This window comes from Lutra lutra, chromosome 5, assembly GCF_902655055.1.
Source record: "Lutra lutra chromosome 5, mLutLut1.2, whole genome shotgun sequence".
In the NCBI taxonomy this organism is placed as follows: domain Eukaryota; kingdom Metazoa; phylum Chordata; class Mammalia; order Carnivora; family Mustelidae; genus Lutra; species Lutra lutra.
In genome coordinates, this window is record NC_062282.1 from 75446227 (window position 1) to 75466098 (window position 19872).

The 19872-nt window shown below is 42.0% G+C and overlaps 1 protein-coding gene and 1 long non-coding RNA gene across 2 annotated transcripts in view; one reads left to right on the plus strand and one right to left on the minus strand.

Annotated features, from left to right (window-relative positions):
* The window catches only part of TRPC7 (transient receptor potential cation channel subfamily C member 7), a 146456-nt gene extending 128973 nt beyond the window's left edge, over positions 1 to 17483 (minus strand). The window contains exons 1-2 of the mRNA XM_047731519.1: positions 17306 to 17483; positions 8488 to 9265 (exon numbers count right to left, since the gene is read on the minus strand). Of these exons, the coding sequence (XP_047587475.1) occupies positions 8488 to 9265; positions 17306 to 17307 (780 nt within the window). The 5' untranslated portion in view covers positions 17308 to 17483. The remainder of the gene's footprint in view (positions 1 to 8487; positions 9266 to 17305) is intronic.
* The window catches only part of LOC125100957 (uncharacterized), a 323574-nt gene that overhangs the window by 51777 nt on the left and 251925 nt on the right, over positions 1 to 19872 (plus strand). Inside the window, exon 3 of the long non-coding RNA XR_007127712.1 lies at positions 8332 to 8470. This is a non-coding gene — a long non-coding RNA (uncharacterized LOC125100957). The remainder of the gene's footprint in view (positions 1 to 8331; positions 8471 to 19872) is intronic.

Genomic DNA, 19872 nt, shown 5'->3' on the forward strand with positions numbered 1-19872 from the left:
TTCCTCTAATGAAATGTTTGTTTACCTGGTCGCTGCAGCCAACAGAGAAAGATTTGCTCAGAATCTGGAAGATGTACTGCACAGATTAAAATCCAGTGGAATTCTCTCTGTTCTGGGGCTATCACTTCTGAACCCACTTTGCAGTGCGTCTGTGCTGGCAATGAAGAGTTGGAGCTGGACCACACCCTCTCCTCTACCTGCAGGTGCCTGGGTGGGACCTTGGAGTCCTCACTGCTCTCCCACTGTGCTGGGGCTCCACAGGGCTTCTGCTGTGGAGGGGGAGAGAAGGAGCTGGCTCTTTTCTGCCTCTTTCTCTGTGTCTCTCCATTGCAGGAGCTCCACAGGGCAGCACTGCGGGGCCCCCAGAGACCGAAAAAGAAGGATCCCCGCAGTGCACAGATGAGCAAGCTGTCCTGGAAACAGCTAGGAGTCTGTGGGGTTGCTCCAGCCGGGCTCACCACCTGCAGGTTGAGATCTGCTGGTTCTTCTGCACTGGGGTGCCACTCATCTCCTTCCTAGGAGGACCCCCCTCTTCCTACAGCTGTTCTCCAACTCCTTCAATTCTTGTTCCCTCCAGTGCGTTTTCTTCCGCTGGTGCAGCGGATGTTTCTAGACTGCACACATGAGTCACTCACTCATCTGCTGAGACCTTGTGGTGGCTCTTCATTTACCGAAAATGAACTCTAGCTTCTTACATGGGAAGAAGTGCCCTTATCCCCTGCTCCTCCCTATCCTGTGGCACCACTGACCACTCTCTCCATGGGCCTCCTTCCCCTATCTGCACTGCACAGTTCCTCTGCACTTTTTATGCCTCGCTCTATCCTTCCCATTCCCTTTTGGGTGTTTCTCTCTCCCACACTCTCAGCTTTCATTTGAACATTGTCTCCTTAAAGAAATCTTTTTTTTTTTAAAGATTTTATTTACTTATCAGGGAGAGAGAGCTTGAGTGTGTGAGTGCACAAGCAGGGGGGAGGGGCAGAGGGAGAGGAAAAAGCGGACTCCCCAGTGATCAGGGAGCCAGATGCGGGGGTTCCATCCCAGAACCTTGAGATCATGACCTGAGCCAAAGGCAGGTGCTTAACCCACCTGAGCCACCCAGGCACCCCTCCTTAGAGAAACCTTTAAACACACAGACACACACATGCACACGCACACACACAGAGGGTCAGCTGTCCCACTAAGTCAGCTGTTAAAACCTCCCTTTTACTGCATAGCCCTCAGCCTGATTTGCAAAGCCACATTTATTTGCATGATTGTATGAATAATGTCTGTCCCCTCCTCTAGACTCTCAGGTCCTGAGGAAGGAAGCTTGTTGAATCTGGCTCATTATTTCATCCCAGCACCCAGCCTGGAGCCCTGCTCTTACTAGAGGCTTGACAAGTGTTTGTCGCAGGGATGTCAGGTTTTCAGAGAGCTCTGTGAGTAGGGCCCACCCACCTGTGATCTTCTCCTGACATATATTTTCCACATTGAATCTGTGAATTTGCTGCTAGGAAAATACATGCCTGCACACCAATGGGGTGTGCAGCTCCGTGATTAATGATACCCTATGATGACTAATTTATATAGCATTGTAACTTTTTTTTTTCCCAGAGAAAAATCCTTCATTTCCATCATTTCCATTTGAGGTAATTTGTGCTGCTACTCATCAACTAATATTCTCTAGAATGGTCTCCAATTTCTCCATATCTCTGATACTTCATGCTAATAGTTGGACTTGTAGAGGAAATGATTTTTCCCCCATTTTTTTTTGTGTGTAGGGATGAATCTTTTCCACGAAGCTATTTTTCAAAAAATAGTCTCTTTCTGTATTTGTCAGGAGGTCTGCCTGCCCAGTTCCTTGCTCCTCCTCCTGTGCTCCTCGGTCCTTCCTGCCCATGCCGTTTCTTTTCACAGCAGTGTTTTAGCAACACTCCAGGCTTATGCACTGTCAGTGGTCTGTGTGTTTCCAACTGGAACTATTCCCTTGGCCTTTTTTAAACCATGGAGCTCACAAGTACAGCCTCTAGTTTTTCTAGTTCTAGAAAGATCTATAGGGGGTGGGGCAGGGGCTAGAGAAGCCTAGCAGAAATCAGGAAGACTGAGTAGAGGAGGTGCTGAAAGAGGAGGTGTTATGTTCATTGGAGGGAACATTGTGATGTTGAAAATCCAGTGGGCTCATCCCCACTGAGCTCTCTGGGGGAAAATTATGTACTTACTCTGGGTCAAGTTCTCTGCAGAGAGTTTTAGATCCTTCATCTAATCAGGGTGCTGTTGAGGATTCGATTAGATGAAGAATATAAAATTACATGAAGAATATAATCCTCACCAGCACCCTGCACAAGGACATTGTTATTAATCCACTCACTGACTCATTTATTTCTTTGCTGAGCTAATATTCGCTTTGTACCTAATATGTGCCAGGATTTTCTGGAGGTTCAGTGGGATGAGGCATCTGAACAAGTGGGTGAATTGTGTTGTCATTTACAAAGATTAGGGTTAGAGCCAGGATTTGAGTGGGAAAGACAGGCATTCCATATTGGACATGTTACAATTCTAACACCCCAGTTTCCAAATAAGAAAACTAATTTCCAGTAGATGCCCAAGATTGCACGGTTGCCAGGAGATGGCAATGGACTAGAAGCCAGGTCAGTCTGAGTGCAGAGCCAAACTCTTGGCTCTCCATTCCACAGCCTTGAGGAAACGAAGCACGGCTGCCCTGGGCGCTCACCAGAACCTCTCCCCTGCCCTTGTCCTCAGAAAGCAAATGGCCTTCTTTATCCCACCTGAATTCCTGTCACCCAATGTACACTGTCTTCCTGTATTTCAGAGACTGATGCTCTTGGCATAAACCATAGAAGAAGACAGTCACATAACTTTAGGTATTAGTTGTGACCCAATGAAAAATCGTCACTGAAGCATAGGTTAATTAGCTCATTTCCTATGATGACTCATTAATGAATGCCCTGGTGAAAGTGCTCCTCCAGATGCTTAGGTAGGAAAATAGAAAAAGATGGAGCTAGTATGGGCAGAGGTCATATCTGTCCCTTGTCCTGAGATAAGCCAGTCCCTGCATCTTGCTCTCAGACATGGAAGCCAGTGATTCTGGCCACAGTGTGGACCTGTTGACTGGCAGGTATGCTCTCACTGCACCAGACCTGCACGTGCTCCGGAGGTGGGGGCATCCCATGGCAGCTCATCCCGATATCTGTGATCCTCTGCTTCCATTCTATCTTTTTGGATGCTCAAGCAGAGGGCTGGGGGCACACAGTCAGATCCCTGAAGGTACTGGGGATCGATACATAAGTGAGTGGTTTGAGGAATTTTCTGCCAAGTTCTCTTAAAAAAACAAAACGAAACACAACAAAACACCCAACAACTTGTTTTTAAGACTTGCAGACTTTGCAGCTTAAACAATATTTTCCCAGTGGTAAAGGAAACAATGTTCAAGTCATTTCTTGCATGTTAAGTAGGCATTTGTTTATACTACCAGCCAGGCTTTCAAACTTCAAGGAAATGTATTTTCTAACGGTGTTGGTCTGTAAAATTTGAAAAGCCTAAAAATATTCAAAGCATGAGAAACAGGTGCAAAACACAGTTTCCAGTGGATGCTGGGAGCGCAGGCTTATTCAGCCTTCCAGTACTGCCTCAGGCCCAGGGTGCGCCTTTACTCAGGCTTTCTGGCTTCCTAGCTCCCTGGCTCCAAATGGCCTAGTTCCTATGTGCTTTGAGCTCTCTCTACCACCATACAAAGACATTCCTTCTTCTTTTCCCCTCCTCTCTCCTCTTCCATTTTGATAAGTTTGCAAGCAGATTACAAACTGTCATCTCAACATCTTTACCTTCCACAATGGGATCTCACTAGAGATCATAGCAGGTGGCAAATTGGTCTGATTTATCATTATTTGCATTTTTAATCTGTGGTATTTTAGGCCCAGAGAATTTTTTTGCAGGTCTTAAAATGGCAACACAAACATTGATACATAATTCATTATCTATTTTTTTCATAATACCTGGGTTCACATCAGCACTTTAAGCAGGATGAAGCTACAGCTTTAGCTTTCTTGCCTTTACTCTTCTCCTCTCTGGTTTATTAGAATCAGTTGCACCGTCAGCAGCCTCCATGCTGATGTTGTGTCAACATGAATAGCCTTCTTAGTTGGAGCTTTGTTATTACTCTGAATGACCAAGTCTTCAGTAACTAAGGGAAAGTGTTTTTACGGCTTCCACAGTCCCTTGACTTGGGAACAGGGGGTACTTTAAATTTAAGCAAAAGGTGAGAAAGCAAGAGGGATACCTCCAGTCCCTGCCCTGTTTTCTCTTCCTTTCCAAATCCCTAAACTTCACTTCCTGTTTTTCTCTTGTCCTTTGCTTCTTTACCCCTTCCTGCTCCTACTAGTGTAACTGAGTCGGAAGAAAGATTAACACCTGTAATCCTTTTGAAACAACATCTCTATAGATAAGCAACACAGAAGACAGGATGCCCTGGAGTTTGGCAAGATACCAGCAAAATAGAGGGGATCCTCAGCAGTTTTATCAGAAGGCTGATCAGTAAAGAAAACCAAACGGACTAATTCAAGAAAAGTGTAAAGACCTTATTGTGTTCCTGGTGGCAGGGGCTGTAACTCAGCCTTATTTTTTCCATGCTACTTCAGGTGCCTCTCTATATAGAGAGAGCCTCTGTCAGGATGAAACACCTCTGAATAACCCATCCCATGCTGATCTTCCCTTTCTTTGTCTCTGTCTCCTCCTCTTCAGATAAACCAGTTAACCAAAATGTCACTCATAGGTCCTGCTGTCCAGGAGTTTAGTGGCCACTGGCACCGTACAATGCAGCACATGGTTAGTCTTCTGTTATTTAACTTGTGTTTGTTTGATCCCTTTAACCACCTCCTAACCTTCTGTAGAGCTTTCCCATCCCACCGTGTCTTTCAAATAGCTCTATTAGATTCGTACAGGTAGGAAGAGTTTAAATCATAGATAAAAGTAATCTGTTGCTTCACCAGCTGAAAGGGTTATGATTTCAGGATTTCATTCATTCCCTTCATCAAGGATTTATGGAATGCTTAGTAGATTACTGAGCACTGGTCAAGTCATTAGGAAGGTCTTACGGGCCACAATGAGTTTTCATATCTTTTTAGACCCAAGAAGATGAGAGAGGCATAAGAGAAATCTTTGAGGAGATGCATCATTTCTAAACCAAAAATACTGGCTTGCTGGCAGGCATCTGACTTCAGCCATAATTTACTGGAGACCTGGACATTGGCTGTAGATCTTGCTAATGACTAGACTCTATTCTGGTGATAAATTACAGTGACTCAAAAACAGTAGACTGGGCCACTGAATCTAGGTTTCCCTGTGTGAGCTTTTCTAGTCAGGAGCAGCCGTCCCCAGGGCGAGTGTCTTAGAGGATCTAGAGGATGACATAGGACACCTCCAGTCAGGACCAGATCTCTTTTTTATACAGCTGATGTCATGGGTCACCCACATACATGTGGCTACAGTCAGCAGCACGCAGTTCCTTTAAAGTAGGGCAGACTCCTAAAGAGTGCATTTTATTTTTTTATTTTTATTTTTTTTTAAAGATTTTATTTATTTATTTGTCAGAGAGAGAGAGAGCGAGCGAAAGCAAGCACAGGCAGACAGAGTGGCAGGCAGAGGCAGAGGGAGAAGCAGGCTCGCTGCCAAGCAAGGAGCCCGATGTGGGACTCGATCCCAGGACGCTGGGATCATGACCTGAGCCGAAGGCAGCTGCTTAACCAACTGAGCCACCCAGGCGTCCCTTAAAGAGTGCATTTTAGAACACACACTTGCTCTTCATTCTTTTATTACAAATTGACTTGTCTTTTGCTAAGCTGCTTTCTTCTCTGAGAGGATTTATAATGTCAGGAATGCACATGCAAGGATAGTTGAATAAGTAATAAAGTTCTAAAGGAACGCTTGTGTTAATTTATAATGCGCCATTTGTCGACAGTGTGAAGGACATTATTTCAAACAAAGGTAACTAGGGGATGTTAATAGCCAGCAAATGTATTTATGCTAGCTCTTATTCTGAGTAAGGCAGTGCATTGTAGAACACATTTGTCATCATGTTAGGAGTGCTCTTAATTGTCTCTAATTGCCATAATTTACTTTTTAAATCAAAATATCATGCTTTCCACAAACTTCCAGTTTTAGATATTATATATACTAAAATATGCCAGACTTTTGGTTTTAGTAAAGGAAACAAATGGCTCAGATATTATTCCACATGTTAGTCTAGCATCGTTTTTTCAGGAAGGCTGGACTGTTCCCAGATTGTAGAGAATTGGGCAATTGGGCAATTGGGCGATTATCCAGAAAACTGAATCCAGAAAAAAAAAAAAATATTTTTTTTTTTTCTGGAATCCCCACCCACACTCTCTTGGGCCAGAAATTGCTAAATATACTGGATTAGCCACTTTTACATGGCCTGTGAAGATTCAGTCTGAAGCTGAGGGAACAAACAAAATTCTACCAACATTCCTTGGGGCTTCATTGACCTTATATGCTGGTTGATGGAGTTTATTATACAGAGACAAGGAAAGAACAGGCAATAGCTACATTCTTTGGGGGCCTGTTTGGGTAATCTCCTCATCTACATCCACCAATATTTTTAGATGAGGCTATGAACAATGCAGGATTGGGGAAGTTGTTCCAGTTCAGTAGATGGGTCCAAGATAAGGGGAACAGATGGAATAATATTAGTTAATTCCAGGATTCTTCATCTATTCACACCTGTAGTGCCCCATAGCTTTTGGTGAGCTTGTCCCTTCTGTCTGTGGCTGTGGGCGATCCATTCCTTTGGAGAGGCTTCCATGGTCTCATGCATGCATATCTAAATTGTCTCTCCTTGTGTCCCAGTGCCTCACATGCCAAATCCTCTAATTCAGCTGACCTACCAGTGAAGTAAATTTCCAACACTCTAGCTTTTATAATTTTCATCACAATCACAAATCACAAATCTCATCACTATCTCAGTGGCTCTCCATGTCCTACAGGATAGCTTCCACAGTGCTCAGCCTGACACACAGAGCCCCCTGAGATCTGCCCCTGAACTGTCTCTGCAGCATTCCTCCTGCGTGCCCCTACGGGAAACCTTTGTTCTAGTCCCATGTAGCTTCTTGGCAGTCCCTTGCCTGCTCTGGGCCATTCCGGACCTTACCTTCATTTGCCTCCTCCAAATGCCCACCTCTCTCTTCCCACTGATCCAATTCCTCTGCCTCAGCAAGACCCAGCCCCATTCTGTTTCCTCCTTTGAGATCTCCCTGAACACCATGGTTCATGGGGCCTCCTTCGGCTGAATCAGTAGCCATCCTTGGCCACCTAATTGTGTCCCTAACATCTTATTAGGACAATGAACTTCTCTCCTGTAGTTAACATCTTTTCCCAGCTCCGTTGTCAGCCTTGCATGTGACACATTTTTGTATGCTCCCAGGAATCCTAGGCTCTGGTTGAATAGCAGGATGAGAAATGCTGAGGCTGGTTGTAGTTTCTGCCCTTCCAGATGCACCTTCTGCAGTGGGGGTATTCCATACTTTCATCATTCAGATAAAGACCAATGAAGCCTGAGCAGCCCAGTGCATGAACAGTTTTCCCAGAATGGCTGAGTTGGCTCTGGGCTCTGAGTGCCTAGTGGTTTCACTACTTCTTAGCTATATGATATCTCTTTACCTCTGTACCCTCATCGAAAAGGAGGATAATAATGGTACCCATATTAATGGTTGTTTTTAAACACCTCCTCCTTTAAATAGTGTCAATTGATAGTAAAAGCACAGGATCACTCCACTATTGAATGGTGGACTTTGGAGATGGGTCTCCATTCCCCAGGCTAGCCTGGTCATCTGGGTGTTCTCAGGGGGTGGAATTATAGGGTTTTTGCACTGGGCCCATCTGCAGAGGTAAGAAGCCCAATGACACAAGAACAATTTTGTTTCATTTTCATTTACCTTTCCCTTAGTCCCCTGGCAGAACAATAGTAATAGCTTGCTAAACCGAGAAAGGCTTCCAGCAAGCCTTTCTAGCATTGGGTAGGAGACTGGATCTAGGATCAACACAGTCCAGGACAGGATAGAGAGCTGGATAAGATATATCAAAACCATTCAAGTGAGACAATCAAGAAATCCCAGACCTGGGCTAGGAAAAATTCACAGGTGTCCTAGACACTACTGAGCTCCGTGGGGCAGAGCCCAGTGAGGCGCTTACCTCCAAACCACAACACCATCCTGCCTATGTGCTGCTTGTCTTTTACTGTGTAGATTTGTGCTTAAGTCACCTCTTGTTCACATTTAGGTGGTTTCAAATATTTCATCTAATGGACTGCTTTTCCTTTAGGCCTACGTCTGGCAAGATTGAGGAAATCCCCTTCCTCCCATGGGCCGGTGAGACCCCAAGGCCCTCACCTTGGGTTAGACCAGAAGACAACCCATTTGACTAATGGACACACCTGGAAGAGCCCTCTGTCTGCAGAGTGGTGAGTGGGAGAGTTACCTTGAATTCAGTCTCAATGTTGGCTAGTCTGGCCAATTCGTTGCTTAGCTCCAGCGCGGTGAGGACAGGGTCTTCACTGGACAGAGACAAGTAGGCAGCGCTGGCCAGTCCCTTGTAGGCGTTCATGCGGGAGCGCGAGTGGCTGAACGAGTCCTTCCGCTGCTTCTCGGTGCACTCATTGCACTTGCAGAAGTAGTCGTGTGGCCGCTCAATGCGGGCACCCTTGAGCAGGAGGATGTGCACGATCTCATACTCCTGGCAGTGCGCCGCCAGGATGATGGGTGTGATGTCGTGGGAGAAGCGCGTGCCGTCCTCATCATAGGCGTAGAAGTCATCGTCGCGCAGCTCCTGCTCCAGTGGGCTGAGGGTCAGTCGCTGGCCCTGCGCGAAGGCCGGGTGGTTGAGGATGGCCTCCACGATGCGCACGTAGCCCTTGCTGATGGCCAGCAGCAGTGCGTCCCCCACCCGCGCCAGGTTCTCCTTCTTGAGCAGCAGCTCCGTGACCTCCAGATGTTCGTTGCCCACGGCCAGCTGCAGCGCGTTTTGCCCCATGTAGTCCACGCAGTTGAAGTTGAGGGTCTTGGACTCCTCCAGCATTTTCCTGACCACAGGGATGTTGCCATACTCCGCCGAGTCCAGGAAGCGCTCCTCCTCGGGCGTCAGGCTGGTGCCCTTCTCGTTGAACATGTAGGCGGGACCCCGGATGGCCTGGCGGCGGCCCTTTTCCCTCAGTGTTGTGTGCCGGCGCTGCATGTTTTTGAAGGTACCGCTCCCCAACCTATGGGGGTACAAGGCAGAGATGCTCAGTTACTCTCCCAGGGGCCTGTGGAGTGTCCAGGGGCAGAGCAGACCCAATTTGTCAAGGTGAAAAAGAATCTCATGAGCAGGATCGTAGGAGAAATTATGAAATCTTACTAGAAACCATTCTCCGCTCGCTGAGATGAAGACTGGTTAGTGAACCTGAACTATTCCTATTCATATAGAGGGATATTGATTAGGCTATCCAGCATCTGTGTGCCTCGGGTGGAGGAATGGTGACAGACTGAAATGTGGCTTCAGGCAGAGGGTAATGGGAGATAGGGAGTGTGTGGGGTAGGAATGCAGTCCAAACAGGCCAATGACTATGAGTTTTCTCTCGGTGTGTGCCAAATTCAGCACCTCACTTAATTTCTCTGGGCTTTGATACCTTGCTTCTCTGTGAATTTACCTGTACAGTGTGGGTAATTTTTTGCCGTAGGGTCCATCAGAGGGTTAAGTGAGGTGACGTATTAGAAAAGCGTGTTGGTATCCTCCTGCCTGTTGGCACACCCAGTTCCCCCAGAGCTCTGCTGCAGACCTGGCCACTGCAGATACTGCTCTCTTTGCTTCGGGTACATTGTCCCCTTGAACTCCCTCACTGTGACAGCCCTCCCACAACAACAGGTGTGGCCACGCACCTCTGTTTCCACATCTGGTGCTGTCCCCGGTGGCTGTCCTGTATGGGGAACCTGTTTGGGGACCGTGCTTGCCTTCTGGTTCCTGTGAAGCCTGAGCATCGCTGAAAGGGCAAGGTATGGCAGGAAGTAGGCCTGGACACATTGCCACTTACTGATGACCACTGAGGAAATTCAGCCCTAGCTTCCTCAGATCAAACCTGGATTTTTGTATGGGTGGAAGAGCAAGTTAGTTTAGATGCTGGGTTTATTTTTCACTTGTTCTTTGCTATTGTGGCAGGTAGAGGTTAATACTAATACTTGGTAATAATGGTTAAGCATCTATTAAGCACCTATTCTCTGCCAGGCACAATACTGAGAAGTTAATAATTTCACCTATATTACTTGTGCAATTCTGGCATCGATCCTATTACAGGTTATATTGCTGACACAAGTAGGACTGAGAGACAGGCTTTGAAGTCAGATGGCTTAGAGTAGGAGTTCCTCTTCCACCTTTGGCCACCTTGGTAACTTTGGGTAAATAACCTAGTCTTTAGTTTGCCAGGGTTTTGAAAAGGTCAGAGTAGAGAAAATAAAAGGTATTGTGTCATTTGGGACTGAGTCAGGCACCCCATCTCTGGCTAGCAGTGAGACTTCGAATGGATCCCTGGCTCAGGGATGCTTTCATTATAATATAGAGTTCTGACCACTTGTTCCCTAAATCTCTACAGAGTTGAACAGCTGATTCTCCAGTTGGCCCTACCCATATTTTCTATTCTTTTTTTTCTTTCTAGTCTACCCCTACTCACATTAAATTAGAATGGCATACATTTCGATAAGACAGTATATATTCTTTTTTTTTTTTTAAAGACAGTATATATTCTAAAGAGTAAGTACTTGGGGATTTATTTTTGAACTATTTTCTGGGTTTCCAGTAGTCTTTTTTTTTTTTTTTATTGGTCTTATCTCCATGCCTTAAAAATACTCCTTATTTTACTTAAGCCATTTATAAAAAAATAAAAGTAATCCCAGAAGAAGGACTTTAAATCTAGTGCTTTGAGATTTCAAAAAAAGTGGCAATCTTGTGATCTTTAAAATTCTGGGCTCTATTTGGTTTTCTGCTTGTTTTACCCTTTAACCTGCTCAAACCTTTATAGTTTTAGCTCCTTTAGGGGGCCCTGTCTAGCATAAGCCAAAAGACTTGGAGCTCAGAGCTTATGCTCTAATCTTGCCTAGGGCCGAAGCCCACACTTTTGGGGGGAAGCTGCTGAACTCTTCAACAGAATGACTTCTTCCTCTGCAGAAAATTAGAAGGAATAATTACAGGTAACTCCGTCAAAATGTAACCGTGGGTGATAAATTCTAGCAGAGAGCTCTACGCTCCTTTAGGAAGAGATCTGAACTGCCATCCACTTTTCTAAAGTGCATTTGGATAAAAGATTTCTGGGGAAAAGGTTCTCAGGATTTAAGTCCATGAGCTTCTCTGAGCCCATTTCTCTCAACAATGCCGTCTTCCCAGGGAGAGAGGCTGCTTATCGATGCCAAAGCAGACTGTAGATTGGGAATCCACTAGAGACCTCTATAGTAGAGGGACGTAACAAATAGGGTGCAGGCATTTTATTACAGGTTTTTCAGAGGGAAGAAAGAGACTGAGTTGAAAGCTAAGCAGTCACCTTATTTGTATCCCCAAAGAGCCTTGTTTCAGAGGATGTTATGATGTCAGTTTCAAGGTCTGTCATCTGGGTACACACATGCAGAGGGCGAATTGAGCCCACAGAAGACTAATAGTCTTTCTGATAGAATTACTTAGTGTGTCCTATGATGAGGCTGACACCCCTCTCTGGAGCACCTCTCTGGATTTAGCCATTACGACTCAACCTGAGAAAAGGTAGTTTCCACTCAGGAGCACCTGAGTGGTGTGTCAGAAATGAGATGGCAGCTGTCCTAGAAGGAGCCAGGGCTTCAGCTTGTTTCCATGTCACTTTTCCCTTAGAGGTCTGCTCAAGAGGGAGAATAGGTCAGACTCCAAGGTCAAGGGCATACAACTAATACATAGCAACCATCCATGGAGATATTAATTCAAAGGAAATATAATAACTACTGAACCAAGTCAGAGCAGAGAACATTTCACCAGGAACATGCAAGTACCCAATCCAAATTCAGAATCTGTATGAATGTCATAGACATTGCAGCTTAAAAACTTAAGGGATGTTAAAACATTGTTTGATAATTTCCCTCATTAGACAATGAACAAACATAAAAGCAAGGTGTTAGCATTCTTATTTTTTAAGCGAAGCAGAAACACTAAACCTTAAGGCAAATAATTTCTGCACAAGAGTGGAGTGTCATATAAATCTTGATGTTTCTATAATAATTATGTTTTATCAAGGAAAAAGTACATGCGTGTGCCTAGTATTTGTCAGAATGTCAAATGCCCTCCCCATTTGACATGCATTTTTCTGAATGACCTTGAAAGCAGACACCTAGATGTAGTAAGAAACAAACAAGCCATTCTCTCCCAGCTTTTAAAATCTCAGCTTTGAGATACATTCGGATGCTTACAGAATTGTCAGTTCTGCTCTTTCCCTAGGAGAATTTGGCCTTGATGAAACCTTCTGGGCCCTCAAGTCATATATACATCCTAGGGTATACTGGGGCATCCTGTGCTGTGAGGTCACTTTCACAAAGCACTTTACAGCAGACTGTGGAGTCATGTGAATTACTTCAGATATTGGTGGGGGCCTTTTTACCTCACTGGGGGCTTCTTATTTGCTCTGACCCCCTCTTATCCTGATACCCCTCTAATCAAGCTTTTTAAGCATTTATTTTTTCAGCTTTGTTAAGGTATGATTGACAAAATTCTGAAATATTTAAAATATGCATTGCGGTGATTTGATGTAAGCATGCGTCATGGAAGGGATCCCACCATCTAGTTAATTAACACATTCATTGCCTCACATGTATGTATTTGGTGAGAACATTAAGTTCTCTCTTAGAAAATTCTGTTTATGTAATACAGTGTTGTCAACCATTATAGTCACTGTGTTGTATGCTAGATCTTCATCTTATGGCTAAAAATTTGTACTTTTTTACCAACCTTTCCCTGGCTGCCTAATTTCAGCATTTTTATGCTTGCAAATATATTTAGCCTTACTAATAATCTTGACATTATGAAGAGTCAGGCTTTAGCCATACATTTCAGATGGGTTGGGAAGAATCCACAAAAGGTGATATGTCAAAAAGATAAAGTCATTTGGCTCACAATAGCTGATGGCCACAACTCACACTCATGAATCGGCTGTGTTGCTCTGCTGGAGTGTGGGGATATTGTCCCAGTTTAAGGACCAATAACGAGCAAAATGAGTCTCCTTAAAATCCAATTAGTATTTGATTGCCCTTACTCTAATATTTTTCTTAAAAATGAACTTTGAATGCAAATGCCTTTTTATTTGCATATATTATTGAGATAATGAGTGATCAGACTCATCAAACATCTCCATTAAGGTACTGTGTTTTTCATCTTTCATAATGCATACATTGACATTTGATGTCATTGAGAAGAAGGGTTTCAGTGGAAACAAAACCATATTTGAGAGGAGGACTGATTATTAAACTCCCTCTTGATCCCTTGGTTGCTATTTTTATCAAACTGCTTTTACAGATGCATCAGCCAGTCTGAAGAAAGCCAGATGTCAGTGTTCCATGAAAAGTATAAATTCTGCACCCTAAATCCAGCTGCAAATAAGCATGACCATTAAGCATTTTGGAGACAGGGATTGTGATCAATTACTGATGAAGAAAAGGACACTTAATCAAAATGTCTTTTTGGAGACACTTGTTGTCTTTTTCATAAAATTGCTCCATGCACCATAGGTCTCTGTGGAAATCACCCAAGCCTGAAACTAATTCAGTCTGTAACATTCCACAACTGAACGTCGAACCGAACAAAATCCAGGAGCTAGTCTAGTTACCTAGGAAGACCCAGCTCTGGTCTGTGCATTCTCTCCCAAGTGCACACAGTCTGAGTTTTAGTCCAGAGCAATAGTGATGAAATATTCAAGTGATTTAGAATCTTCTCCTAAATCTCAGTTCTCTTACCAAAATAAGAGAATAGTAAAATCCATCCTCCCTGCATCTCAATCACAGTGAAAATGCAGTAATGTATATGACATGTCCTGGATACTGTGAGCACTATGCAAATGTCCATGACAGTAATGATCAAAATGTTACATACCAGTACACTTAAGTAAATGACTATAAATTGGCTTATGTTTTACTCTCCACTGATATAGTCAGCTTAGCTATTTTTCTAAATGACTGTGTAATAGTGATAACTAACATATATTACACATTTGCCATGTGCCAGACACCCTGATAAGTGCTTTATAAGAATTATTGTTTTAATTCACACAAATCATATGATAAGCTTATCAGTTTTCCTCAGTGACTAATCATAATGATTAACATTTAGTACACATTAACCACATTGCAGGCACTGTGCTGAATACTTTACATATATTAATATTTTAAATTCTCATAAACTACTTACTACATGTTGCGGGTGCTGTTGTCATTCCTATTTAACAGGTGATGAAATGAGGCTGAGAGAAGTTAACCACTTTTGTTAAAGCTACATAACTTGTTAGTGGTAGATCCACTATTAGGGGTCTCATCTGTTTGGTTTCAAAGCCAATGCTTTGGTCTTTTGTGCCAATGCCATCCTTTTCTTCCTCCATTTTTTCTAAATTTCTTTAGACTGTAAATTTTTTTCATTAGAGTGCAGGATTCTTAAGGGCAGGGGAATTACTTGTTTATACGGCATATGTATCTGGCGCCCCATACTCTTGGTGCATGGTCAAATAATGTAATCAGTTCTTAAATACTTGAATTTGGGTTGGTCATTAAAGAAGACCAATAAAACGGGAGGTGTTAATGTTTACAAATATCGGAGCCATATGAACATGTAATTATTATTTCCTGTTTGTGCTGATAACTTTTAAAATAAGGCATGAGTTCCAAGGCCAAATTAATTTTCCAGCTCCACTATAAATAATGGTCCATAAGTTGCTAAAGGAGACCATTAATATCAGAGAGTATATTAAGTCCCTTGGGTGCCTGGGGCATTTCCACTTCTTCAGGATACTTCTGAAAAATTTTCCAGAGGCATCCAATTAATTTTTAAGTATCATCTTCCTTATTCTGTTGAAGCTGAGGTGAGATAGTACCTATGAGTTACAGTGCCTAGTAAGTGTGCTAGTAACATTGGATACTATTAACTCTCTTAGTTTAATATAATCATAATAATTATGGATCTGTAGCATTCAAGTTCTTACCTAAGTTAGTGGCAATGATTTGCTTGTACAACACATGCATCTAGAATAAAAGGAAAGTATCCACGTGGTTATCCCATGAATATACATGAGTTCATATACCTTACCATTCAGGTCCTATGAGAATAGCAAAAATATCCTTTTGCTACTCATTATAATACATTATATTGAGATATACTTTCCAAACAATTCTGCTTGAGATCTGCTTTCCAAATACAATGATGTGTTATATTTTTTCCATTACATCTTGGATTGAAAATATTATCTAGGGGTACCTGGGTGGCTCAGTGGGTTAAAGCCTCTGGCTTCGGCTCAGGTCATGATCCCAGGGTCCTGGGATCGAGCCCCACATCAGGCTCTCTGCTCAGCAGGGAGCCTGCTTCCTCCTCTCTCTGACTGCCTCTCTGCCTACTTGTAATCTCTGTCTATCAAATAAATAAATAAAATCTTTAAAAAAAGAAAATATTATCTAGATTCCTGAATGCTAATATATGATTTTATCAACAACTTATTTTTCAACAAATGACATCATTTAGAGGTTATTCTCTATATTTTCAAAATACCTTATATATTAGCCATACAAAAATAGTGCTTTGTATGTGCTTCTTTTATTTATTCTTTCTTTTTAATCCTTATTATTTGTCTTATTTGGAACCGAGGAGTTATGAACCTGAATGTCTGTATCTCACTATGTATATCTCCAGATAGAACTGAAATGACAAGTTCTTACAGTTATATATTTTTTCCCCAAAGATTTGTCTTGGTGTAAAATATATATGTGTAACCTTTTAACTGTTAACTTTCGTAACAGGAAAGCCTGAAATGATCACTTACTACTGAGAAAATAAGAGAGGCTCTTAAATTGTGAAATGACAATGCTGAATAAAGTAACATGCTGAATATTTATCTGGGGAGAATGTTGATTGCCTTTCCTTGAACAAGAAATCCTGGCAGCTCTCATCCAGGATACCACATGTATCTGAAATTAGCCTCAGTGAGGCTCCACATAGTTCTCATTTTTTCTGGGTTAATTACTGCCAGAAGGAGTTAGCTAATCTGTATGCCCCTAAGCTTAGGAGCAAGTGTTTTTGGAAATTTTTATGCAATGTAATTGTGACGTAGAACCTTGGTAAGTTGTTAAATAATTAAGCCAATGCCATTGTTTAAAAAGTCCTAGAGAGTGAATTTATATCATATTCATAATGAATATTCTGGATTTAATGTGTATTCATTCATAAATCTGATGTGTGTCCAGTGGTTCAGAAACAGGACCCACCAGCAGGTGGCATTCTGAGGCAAAAATTCACTGAGTGCCACCAGACAGGGTCAATCATTATTGCCTCTTTCAAATCTACCCTGAATTCATGAAGCCGTTAAATTACAATTAATGGCAACAGCATCTTGATTAAGTCTATTCAATCACACTTAAGTGAATTTACAACTTCACATGTATAGAAGGAGATTCTGTGTTAAGAGTTTCAAAGCTTGTGTCAAAGCCCTGCCCAGATTACATCTCTTTTATTAAGAGCATATTCATTATGTCAAAGTGGACATCTAAAGGACATATTTTCCACAAATAAAAGGAAAGAAAAAGCAACAGCCTCTTTCTTCCCACCTGTAGTTCTTTCATGGTGGCTACTTATCAGAAAACAGCCTTCCTCTTCGTATCCCCATATTTATGTTAAGATAAATAGTCACAAAAATGTCAAATTAAAAAGCTGTCAGTAGAGAAGTAGGAGGAGAACAGACAAGACATATACTCTCTTCCAGGAATAAAAGAAAAAACCTGCACCCTAGCACAAAAAAGAGACTGGGTTACCAGGATGAGTTGTCTATTTTAAATGGATTTTAACTTAGACTTCCAAGGAAAAGTAAAAAAAAAAAGAAAAAAAAAAAAGAAAAATTCCTCTGCCAACCCAACAAATAAGAAAGATTTCAGATCCAGATTTACATCTAAAAATCCAAGCAATGCACAGGAGGAAAAGAGCTAATAAATAAAAGTTTAATTCCCTATTTCAGCAAGAAAACAACCTCTGTTGGAAAAATCAGTATAAAAGAACCATCATAGTTGCTTACATTGAGGGAGAAATAAGCAGGCTGGTCCCTCCTCCCTAGATGACCGGAATCCGGTGTTGAGTCCCGGGAATCTGGCTCCCCATGGGTGGTAGCTGAGGCGACGCTGCTCTCCGTGGTGCTGAAGTGTAGAGCTGGTCAAGTGAGTGGAGTTGCGAAGATGTGAAAGCGCGCTTCTCTGTCCTTTGTGCTGCAACGGTAAAAACTCGCCTTCCGGCGACTTTAAGGCAGACTTGCCTTACGGTTCTTTTCCTAATCTGGGGGAAATTTCCCAGGGAACATGACGGAGAAGGATCTGTGTGTGAGACTGACATGTGGCGTGCTGATGGGTTGGTATAGTTCCCACCCCTTCTCCCAGACAGTAGCTTTGAAAGGGAGGTGTCGACTCTGCCTTCCACCATAGAGCCTCAGGATTTCTACCTGCCCCCTCTCACATCCCAGAACAGTGCACCACACACACACACACACACACACACAGAGGCATGCACACACCTCAATTATGTAAGGGAGCAGGTTCTGGCTCCTGAGGCAGAATATTCATCTGTTTAAATAAATGAAAAATGAGGAGTGAATTGATCTCCTACCTGTTGTGTCTGTGAGTGGTTACACAGGGAGGGAGTTGAAAAGAAAACTAAAACCAGAAGAACTTGAAGAATGTCAGAAGTAGTTTTGTTTTTATTTTTGTTTTTGTTTTTAATAAGCTTTAAGTTCACACCCCACTTTGTCTTCTATGAATGATGCATCTCCTCTAACTTTGCCCTTTTGTTTCATGACCTTTTAACATTGTCTAAGATCAGGAAGAAGTCAGTGGTATGGATCAAGTCTGATGTTAATAACAGGACTTTAAAAGAATTAGTTTTCATTTGTAACTTTCCATTTTTTGTAAGGAAATTCCTAAGCAGAAATCCATTTCCCCCACAATCCCCACTCTTACCAATTGCCTTGTTAAGAAATGGCCTGTGATTCTTACACACTAAAGTATTTTGATGGCCCCATGAGAGAGAAACCTTCTTAATTGAAATATTGCCTGTGTGCAAAAATCCAGGATTACTCCCAGGATCTGCCTCTGTCACTGAACAATAAATCAGAATGCTTATTCTTTGAAACCAACTCATGGATTAACAACTCTGTAGAGATTGTGTCTGTGTATAAATCTAATACTTAGGTCTCAAGAATTGGTTTATAATATAATGTACTTTTCACAATGCCATTCTGTGTTTATATGCAAATCAGATTGCATTAGTTTATTAATCTGCCACTACCATTTTTCTCTGGAAGTGACATGGTATGTGGGGGAAGACCCTGGAATCTTGATTCATTTATTGACTGTGTGATTTTGGGCATAATACTGAACCTCATTGAACCTCTGTCTCCTTATATGTAAATGGTAGGTAATATTATGGGGGCCAGTAATACCTTTTTCCAAATGCATGGTGATAATTAGCTGAAATAACATATAAAAAGCTCCCAGAAGAGTCAGTTAGCATATAAGAGGTACATAACGTTTGTGTTTTCTTCCTTTCTTTACTCAGAGAAGTTAAATTCTCTAGTTTCAACTCTCTAAAATGCTTGACAACAAACGAATTTTATTCCTGTAAGCCTCTACACAAGATTTCCAATGTAAATGATTGTGGTTTATTTGATAAAATACCTTTTTAAAATGAAATTCTCTTAAAATTAAGACTTTTTCTTTTAAAAATTTAAGTCTTGAAGAACAAGGGAATTTTATTTTTAATCAGAATCAGGAATGGATGCATTGAACTCATTTGAATAGGATATTAATGAATTAAGAGCTATTTATCACATTAATATCACATTGAAGTGTAGAGCTGAATATGTGAAGCCAACAAAAGTGTCTTACACAGCCACGAAGTTAGCAGGTTAGCTGTGACACTGGAAATATTTTGATTGGAATCCTCATCATCATGATTAGTGAAGCAGTATAGAATAAGAGATTCTTAATTATAAAATACTTTCTTAAGGATACTGAGTTGTGGCTTTTAGTATAATGCTAGAGATGAAGCCTTTTTTAAAAAATTTTATTTATTTATTTGACAGAGAGAGAGATCACAAGTAGGCAGAGAGGCAGGCAGAGGGGGAGGGGGAAGCAGGCTCCCTGCTGGGCAGAGATCAGATGTGGGGCTCAATCCCAGGACCCTGAGATCATGACCTGAGCAGAAGGCAGAGGTTTAACCCACTGAGCCACCCAGGTGCCCCTAGAGATGAAGTCTTATTATATTGTTTTAATAAATAGCAAAAAGAATATTTTCATGAAATTCTGACATGAACTGTGTTCTTGTTTCCACTCATCATGAGCTCATTAGAAAACAAGTCATATTTTAAAAAGTGTGACAATGACAGTGCAATAGTTATATATATAGAGGAAATGAGCTAATTATTTTATAGATATATTAACTGAAACAGGTCAGAATTGGGCTAGATAGCTCTTCAAAAGTGATTGGTTAAGACGACATTTGTGAGGAATCCATCTTTCATTATCCACATTATTTGAGAGCTTTATAACTTCTAGAAGTTATTGTATACAACTTTAATTCAATGGGTTAATACTT